Genomic DNA, 9,967 nt, shown 5'->3' on the forward strand with positions numbered 1-9,967 from the left:
AGTCATTTCCAATGTTACAAATAGACCATAATCATGTTTTTTGTCTTTAATTCATTGTTGAATATCCCAGAAGTAGATCAGAGAGAGCGCTCTGTTTTTAGTTTGCCTCACTGGCCATAATACAGCGTTATATTCACATTATACTGCTGCAGGTGGTGCAAATATGTGAAAATATGTGCATGCAGAGTGCACGTGTTGTGAAGCCACTTATGTCAGGCATGTTTGACTGTTATGCTCTTTGTGTCGCGCCAGATGGTGCTAGACGTTACACCTGCAAGATTATTTATTGTTATTACATACATTCATATGCAGTAGTGAAATGCAGAACTGATTTCCCAGTGATTAAACATAAGTAAAATGTCACGATAAGTAAAATATGGTCAAATAAAATTAGTAAAATATGGTCAAATAAAAAAATTTTAACATACTAAAAACAGAACACCAACTCTAAAAATTATACATTACAATATATATTGAGAATAAAATATCAGCTTTAAAAATTATATATGTATCATGTAAATATGTAAATTATGTATCAAAATCTGCACTAAGGTCAAGCAGTAATGGCACTGAAGTCATATCTGCTCAAGCAGTTGTAAAACTATTTATTCAAGAAATTGGTCATGAAATGCTGGATCTTGGTCTTGATCCGGGCGGCACGGTGGCTTAGTGGTTAGCCTCACAGCGAGAAGGTTGTGGGTTCAATTCCCGGGGCCTTTCTGTGTGGAGTTTGCATGTTCTCCCCGTGTTTGCTGGGTTTCCTCCGGGTGCTCTGGTTTCCTCCCACATTCAAAGGCATGTGGGTTAGGTGGATTGGAATCTTTAAAAATTGTCCTTAGGTGTGCGTGTGGGTGTGTCTGTGTTTGTTTGTGTGTTTGTGGCCCTGCGACAGACTGGCGTCCTTTGCTGGGTGTACCCAGCCTCACGCTGGCGTGTACCCATCTCACACCCTATGACTGCTGGGATAGGCTCCAGCCCCCCGCGACCCTTAATTGGACTAAGTGGTAGAAGATGGATGGATGGATGGATGGATGGATGGATGGATGGATGGATGGATGGATGGATGGATGGATGGATGGATGGATGGATGGATGGATGGATGGATGGATGGATGGATGGTCTTGATCCAGGACAATCACAAACCCAGACACATCAACTCTACACTTCAAAACTTCTGCAGTCAGTGTACCACTGATCCCACAAACTTCACAGCATTGTCCACGAACCCAACTCTAGCAAACCGACCAAACTGCTGTTCATCACAGCCGGACCCAACATCCATAAATGGAAACACAGAATAGAGGAGCCAGAACATGTCCCCAGTGAATGCTCACTTTCACTGGAATGAGGTTGGCGTATTTTTGTATACTGTCCTCAGAATGAATTGTGAGACCAGGAATCATCCCAGTGGCAAAAAGGGGTGGACACAAGGGACAGTCTGGACCACATCAGTGGAATAAAAACATTCTCAAGGGTGACAGGAACAGAAGACATCTGGATTTAGAGCTGCTTCTGTTACTTCCAGCAGAGATGTTTGTCCAAATCCTGCTGCTTTTGGTCTCTGCACCTGCTGCGCAGCCAGACGGTAAGACTGCTTCAACTGCTTTAATTATTTTACTGATGTACAAAACAAATAAGCCACATTACAGAATATAAAATCAAAGACATTAACAATTAGAGCAACGTGAAGTCAACTGTATTACAGATACATCAGTCACAGATAATCTTTGAAATATCATAAAACGACAAGTTCATCTACTCAGTACTTTTCAGATTGATTCTGTGAATAATATGTGGGAGGTTATAATTTTATTAGTTACATTAAAAAGACTCCCTGAAAATGTATCATTAAGTCACATAATGTTTGAACTGACTGGGCTCGCTCACTTGATAAAGAAAGACATTTTGAGACCCGAAAGATGAATGGACCCCCGATACAATTATAGAAATCTACATATGAGGAATCGTAACTTTGGTTTGTGTTTTGCGCTCAGTTCTTGAACTCTGCCGACTGACCTCTTGTGGGGTCATAACTCCAGTTCAGGAGCTTCTCAGCACACTCGGGTTTAAGCATTTGGACATTTGTTTTTGTAAATTATCTTCTGTACACCACCACATTAGATACACCCTAAAACGTAATTCAGTGACTTCATATATATCACAGTAAGAAACAGCTATACTGACTTCATAAAATCTCTGAAACACATTCAATTAATTGAGTTTATTTCATTGAAATAAATTACATAATTTACTCAATATTTTTAAGTGTAAAATGTTTCACCAAAAAAATCGAGTAGAACACAGTAACAGTTTTAAGAATGTATGTTTGTGCAAACTTTCAGATTCAGTTCAAAGGATTTAACCAAAATAGAAATTAGAAAATGTTTATTGTCAAGAGAACACAATGGCATTAGGAGTGTTTCAACTGACCAGTGTGTGTGTGTGTGTGTGTGTGTGTGTGTGTGTGTGTGTGTGTGTGTGTGTGTGTGTGTGTGTGTGTGTGTGTGTGTGTGTGTGTGTGTGTGTGTGTGTGTGTGTGTGTGTGTGTGTGTGTGTGTTAAGCACCCAGATTTTGTGCTTAAACATTTATTAGGCCTTAAAATTAATTATTGAAACCCACCTACAGATATCTTAAACATGGAAAACCTTTTCAAAATGTTTGATTAATGATGTTTTTCATCCAGGTTTTAAGGTTGAAAGAGCAAATCTGAAAATGAAAAAGGCATTGATCAAATCAGCTCATTATTAAAGGGGTCTCATTGTACAACATTAGATTTTGTCCAACATGTTTAATGTTTAATTTCCATCTCCAAATTCAAATAACTGAGTGTGCTCACAAATTATCCTGTTTAACCATCAATTAGGCCTGACACAACTTGTTTGACAGATCTGTGACATATGTAACAGATATCTATCTATCAATCAATCAATAAAGTAATGAGCAGCAGCTTAAAACCTACACTCACAGAAATATTTACCCTAACTTTTAAGATTTATGTAATTTTATTATATGACTAATTCCCATTTACTTTTTTTTAGATCATTTTAATACAAACCTACCAAATAAACCTCACATGATGCATAGTCATTACTGTAATAAATCCTATTTATTTGAAATGCATAATCCTCAGCTTTATGTATTTAGTATTAATAAAATATAATTACTCTACATCAATAATAATGACAGTATTTATTAGGTAGGTATTAATAAAATATAATTACTCTACATCAATAATAATGACAGTATTTATTAGGTAGGTATTAATAAAATATAATTACTCTACATCAATAATAATGACAGTATTTATTAGGTAGGTAATGTCATTATTATTGATGTAGAGTAATTATATTTTATTAATACTAAATACATAAAGCTGAGTATTATGCATTTCAAATAAATAAGATTAATCAATATACATCATGTAAGGTTTATTTGGTAGGTTTGTATTAAAATTATCTAAAAAAAAAAGTAAATGGGAATTTGTCATGTAATCAAATTACATAAATCTTAAAAGTTAGGGTAAATATTTCTGTGAGTGTACAATCAAAAGAATCAAAAGAAACACAAGACATCCATTTCTGCTTATTTGAGTTCCTAATTGTTTATGTTTGCTTTCTTCCCCAGTTTCAGACAGAACCTTCGAGTATACACTTGACACTGAGCCTGATCCTGACAATGATCCTGACAATGATACTGACAATGATACTGACAATCACACTGATATTCACATCAACATCAGTAAGAAGATACGGCCAAAAGTGGGGAAGATACTGTCAGATGAGGCCGTGCTGTTTCTCACTGGTCCTCTGTCCACCATCTTCATTCCATCTTTCTACACAGTCGTCTGCCTCCTCAGTGTCCCTCTCAATGCCATCGCCATAGTAACCTTCGCTCTGCAGATCAAGCCCAAGAAACCAGCAGTGGTCTACATGTTGAATCTGGCCTGTGCTGACCTGCTCTTCGTCATGCTGCTACCTTTCAACATCTTCTACCATTTTAATGGCAACAACTGGACACTCGGTCCTCTGTTATGCCGCGTGGTCACGGCAGCCTTCTACTGTAACATGTACTGCTGCGTCCTCCTCATAGCCTGCATCAGTGTGGACCGCCTGCTGGCTGTCGTCTACCCCATTGAATCTCTGTCTTGGAGGCATCCACAGGTTGCCATCACAGCCTGTGTGTTCATGTGGGTGTTGGCCTTGGCGGGCTCGGTGCCCCTCGTCCTCTCAGAGCAAACTGTTGATTTACCAGATTTGGGCATCATCACTTGCCACAATATCCAGCGTGTGGATGAGATCCGATGGTACTATAAGATCTACTTTATCACCATCTGCTGCACCTTGTTCTTCCTGCCTCTGCTCATCACAGCAGCTTCCTACACTCGAGTCATCTGGACGCTAAGCAGGGTCCCACATGGAGTTGAAGGACGCTCACGTAGAAAGACAAGAGCCCTGGTGTTGGCTTTAACAGTGCTGGTGATATTTGTGCTCTGTTTCACCCCAACAAACTGTCTCCTGCTGGTGCACTACCTGCACTTTACTGATGGTGAGAGTGCAGTCGGCTCCAAGGCACGTGCCAGAACCTATGCAGCATATCTGGTCTGCATGTGTTTGGGAAGTCTGAACTGCTGCCTGGACCCGCTGGTTTACTACTTTGGATCGTCCCAGTTTCAAAGACAGATATCCATTGCACTAAGATGTCAGAAGATTTCAGCGATGTCTTCATCAAGATCCACCAGCAGAACAATTCTGAAGTCCAACATGATCAGCATTTCCAAAACAAATACTCCAGCAGCCAAAAAGCCTTAATTTGAAGCAAAAAACAACCAGTACAATAAAGTGCGAGTGTGACAACGTCAGAAACTGAACTACATGATTCTATGAAGCAGCAAATAACAGCAGACATACAAATTCTACAAACCACTGTATAAAATACTCCAAAAACCCTCCATGATATCACATACGTTTTCTGAAGAAGAAGAAAAAAGAGGCTCTAATTTAATGTGGATAGCCAACAAAAGCACTTAATATCAGCTTATTTCAATTTATATAGCGCCAAATCACAACAAACTTGCCTCAAAGTGCCTCACACAAGTAAGGTCCAACCTTACCAACCCCCCAGAGCAAACTCCCTCTGATGATTTGAGGAAGAAACCTCAAGCAGACCAGAAAAAAAAAACAGAAAAAAAAGAGAATCAGGCAGCAGAAAGACAACAAATACAGTATAATTTATCAGCATTTAGCAACAACAAAAACAGGAAATACTAAGGTGATTGCCGACCACTAGCCCTAAACATCACTAAAAGACCCAGAATTTAGGTAAAGTTGAGGCCGCGGCACACTCCGTTTACTAATAAAATGAGTTTAAAAGAGTAAAAAGCATAGTAACATACTATGCCAGTATGCTAGCCATACGAAAGGGAAAATAAGTGCGTCTTAAGTCTGGACTTGAAAGTCTCCACAGAATCTGACTGTTTTATTGACACAGGGAGATCATTCCACAGAACAGGGGCACGATAAGAGAAAGCTCTGTGACCCACAGACTTCTTATTCACCCTAGGGACACAAAATAGTCCTGCACCCTGAGAATGCAAAGCCCAGGCCGGTACATAGGGTTTACGTAGGTTAGCTAAGTAGGGAGGTGCCAGTCCATGAATAATTTTATACGTTAGTAGGAGAACCTTAAAATTTGATCTCACAGAGACAGGAACCATTAAATGTAAAAAAAAAATCAAAAAATATAATTATAAGCTGTGTTTATAGAGCTCCTGGATCAAATATTAATATTTTAATGGACAAACTGAGTGAAATGTATAACACAATTAGAAATAATAAGCTTGTATTTGTTTGTGGATCCTCATGGTCAACCACAGATAATGGAATTTATACATTCTGTGTTTTGTATGGGGTTGTATCCAGTGATTACACATCCAACTAGGATAACTACGAACACCAAAAGGGAGGTCACTGGGGCCATTAGGTTGAAAGCGCCTGTGCGCGAACACACACACACACACGGCCAGCCTTATATAGGCTTTGAAGGATTATGTCAAAACTACTTCACAGATTCTCACCAAATTTTCAACACACATACAAATTATGCCAAGGAATACACCAACAAATTTTGGAGGTGATCCGGATCTGGATCCGAATCCGGATTCTTGATCAAGATTGAACTTTATATAGACTTTAAAGAATTACATCAAAACTACTTCACGGATTCTCACTAAATTTGCACAACAGATACATATATATATATATATATATATATATATATATATATATATATATATATATATATATATATATATATATATATTTATATATATGTATATATATATATATATATATATATATATATATATATATGTGTATATATATATATATATATATATATATATATATATATATATATATATATATATATATATATATATATATATATATATTGACTCACAATCAATAACATTATGTCTACCAGTTTTATGATTTCTGCAAATTTTTTTCTGTGGCTTTTAGGTAGAGTCCACTGTGAAATCTCACAATTTATTTTAAAAAATGAACTATTTCAAAATATGACAGTAAAGCAGTTTCATGATTAAATGAAACAAACCTTGTGTGTGAGGTCTTTTTACATTTCCTACTTACTTTACTCAACTAAAGCAAGTTGTATTAGCTTTTAGATTTTGGAGCATCAGTTGCAAAATGCCTAGAAACGCCCAAGATACCAGTGTTTTGTGCCATTCAGACCTTTTTAAGAGCTCATCTCCTGCCAAAGGTACCTTTCAAACTTTTCTTAAGAGAAAAAATGTCATATCCACTACACCCTGTGCTTTTTTCCCCTCATTTCCCTGATCATCTGCAGAGGAATGGTCTATTTGAAGAGTTTCAGTCAGGGTTTAGAATTCATCATAGTACAGAAACAGCATTAGTGAAGGTTACAAATGATCTTCTTATGGCCTCAGACAGTGGACTCATCTCTGTGCTTGTTCTGTTAGACCTCAGTGCTGCTTTTGATACTGTTGACCATAACATTTTATTACAGAGATTAGAGCATGCCATAGGTATTAAAGGCACTGCGCTGCGGTGGTTTGAATCATATTTGTCTAATAGATTACAATTTGTTCATGTAAATGGGGAATCTTCTTCACAGACTAAAGTTAATTATGGAGTTCCACAAGGTTCTGTGCTACGACCAATTTTATTCACTTTATACATGTTTCCCTTAGGCAATATTATTAGACGGCATTGCTTAAATTTTCATTGTTACGCAGATGATACACAGCTTTAACTATCCATGAAGCCAGAGGACACACACCAATTAGCTAAACTGCAGGATTGTCTTACAGACATAAAGACATGGATGACCTCTAATTTCCTGCTTTTAAACGCAGATAAAACTGAAGTTATTGTACTTGGCCCCACAAATCTTAAACATGGTGTCTATCCAGATCCTTACTCTGGATGGCATTACCCTGACCTCTAGTAATACTGTGAGAAATCTTGGAGTCATTTTTGATCAGGATATGTCATTCAATGTGCATATTAAACAAATATGTAGGACTGCTTTTTTGCATTTGCGCAATATCTCTAAAATTAGAAAGGTCTTGGCTCAGAGTGATGCTGAAAAACTAATTCATGCATTTATTTCCTCTAGGCTGGACTATTGTAATTCATTATTATCAGGTTGTCCTAAAAGTTCCCTGAAAAGCCTTCAGTTAATTCAAAATGCTGCAGCTAGAGTACTGACAGGGACTAGAAGGAGAGAGCATATCTCACCCATATTGGCCTCTCTTCATTGGCTTCCTGTTAATTCTAGAATAGAATTTAAAATTCTTCTTCTTACTTATAAGGTTTTGAATAATCAGATCCCATCTTATCTTAGGGACCTCATAGTACCATATCACCCCAATAGAGCGCTTCGCTCTCAGACTGCAGGCTTACTTGTAGTTCCTAGGGTTTGTAAGAGTAGAATGGGAGGCAGAGCCTTCAGCTTTCAGGCTCCTCTACTCTGGAACCAGCTCCCAATTCAGATCAGGGAGACAGACACCCTCTCTACTTTTAAGATTAGGCTTAAAACTTTCCTTTTTGCTAAAGCTTATAGTTAGGGCTGGATCAGGTGACCCTGAACCATCCCTTAGTTATGCTGCTATAGACGTAGACTGCTGGGGGGTTCCCATGATGCACTGAGTGTTTCTTTCTCTTTTTGCTCTGTATGCACCACTCTGCATTTAATCATTAGTGATTGATCTCTGCTCCCCTCCACAGCATGTCTTTTTCCTGGTTCTCTCCCTCAGCCACAGCCAGTCCCAGCAGAAGACTGCCCCTCCCTGAGCCTGGTTCTGCTGGAGGTTTCTTCCTGTTAAAAGGGAGTTTTTCCTTCCCACTGTTGCCAAGTGCTTGCTCACAGGGGGTCGTTTTGACCGTTGGGGTTTTTCCGTAATTATTGTATGGCCTTGCCTTACAATATAAAGCGCCTTGGGCAACTGTTTGTTGTGATTTGGTGCTATATAAATAAAATTGATTTGATTTGATTTGATTCATTTATTCTTAAGGATATAATGACTCATTAAACATAAGAATAAAAAAAAAAAAACATGTTTTAGGGTGTGAAAAACAAGACGTACGGCTACAGATAAGTGGTGACCCTGCCGATCAACTCCTGGACTGGTTGCTGAAAGGCTGCATAAATTCTGCACATCTGACCCCAGAGGCAGTGTTGTATAAAGTACCGGAAAATCACACTTAAGTAAAAGTACAGATACCCATTAAAAAAATGACTTTGGTAGAAGTTCAAGTCACTGATTGAAATGCTACTCAAATAAAAGTATCTAGTATTTATTGTACTTAAGTATGACAAGTAATGTACAACTAAATGTACTCAAGTATTGGAAGTAAAAGTACAAGTAAATGTTAATAATAAAAAACGGACTGTTTTTTTTTTTTTTATAAAACATTATCTCGGCTTGTAAATGACTGGTAGTATTAGTCAAAATACTGAAAATTGTGCACATCAAACAAAAACACTTCAGAAACAAGGTTTCAAAACCTAAACGAGAGTAGGATACTCACTAGGTGTTCACAGGAAACAGTTATTTACGTATTTCTATATGTATTTATTCATTTTCATTGTTACATGGTTTTATCTTTTCTGTTGTGTTTTGTTTCATTAGGTTATTTTTGTCTCTTTCTCTAAAATTGTATTGTAACATTATTAGTCTATTATTATTGACTATTACTGTCTATTATGTAGACTATTATTATTGTTGCTATTAATATATGAATAAAAATAAATTAAAAAATTACAATTTGACTCTTTTACGACAACGAATGCTGAGCCATTAATTATACAGAAGACAAATCAACACAAACGTGCTGATGCAAACAGCTTAATGCTAACTTTAACATTGAAAACACCATAGACATGCTAACGCATTAGCATCTGTCCCGTTTGCAAGTTATAAAATACATCTATCAACTGTTTCAGAAGACCATAACAGGTCGGTTTAACATAAAAATATTAAATATTACTCACAGACATATGCTCTTCGGGGTTTTAGCGGGAAAAATTAGGATAAAGCGAAATAAAATCCATGAAACGTAGATCGAAGCACTGCTTCGACGTGTGAATCACTGCTTTGATTGGTTCAAGGTTCAAAGTGAAGCCGCGCTGCAGAAAAGTTGATTACAGACCCGCTGCAGGTCTGTAATCAATGTAGAGAAATTATAATTTTCTTGACAAACACCCCCCAAGTGCGCAACTGCAAAAAAGCCTATCGGACATTACTCATGACAAATTGGCCTGACTTCGTTGCAGTCAGTAGTAATCAGTGGTGTCTCTGGGTGAAAACACGACTTTTTGTGTGTGTGTGTGTGTGTGTGTGTGTGTGTGTGTGTGTGTGTGTGTGTGTGTGTGTGTGTGTGTGTGTGTGTGTGTGTGTGTGTGTGTGTGTGTGTGTGTTTTGTA

At 37.6% G+C, this 9,967-nt stretch overlaps 1 protein-coding gene across 3 annotated transcripts in view; it reads left to right on the forward strand.

Annotated features, from left to right (window-relative positions):
- LOC117529636 (proteinase-activated receptor 1-like) overlaps positions 1–4,909 on the forward strand; it is a 43,555-nt gene extending 38,646 nt beyond the window's left edge. The window contains exon 3 of one of the 3 annotated variants that reach the window (XM_034192473.1): positions 4,887–4,909. Coding sequence is in view for 2 of the 3 variants with exons in the window: in XM_034192475.1 (XP_034048366.1) it covers positions 3,784–4,809 (1,026 nt within the window). In the remaining variant the exon portion in view is untranslated. The other 2 variants (XM_034192475.1, XM_034192474.1) reach the window with 2 other exon arrangements.
- The last annotated feature ends 5,058 nt before the right edge of the window (positions 4,910–9,967 follow it).

Source organism: Thalassophryne amazonica, chromosome 17, assembly GCF_902500255.1.
Source record: "Thalassophryne amazonica chromosome 17, fThaAma1.1, whole genome shotgun sequence".
Classification (NCBI taxonomy): domain Eukaryota; kingdom Metazoa; phylum Chordata; class Actinopteri; order Batrachoidiformes; family Batrachoididae; genus Thalassophryne; species Thalassophryne amazonica.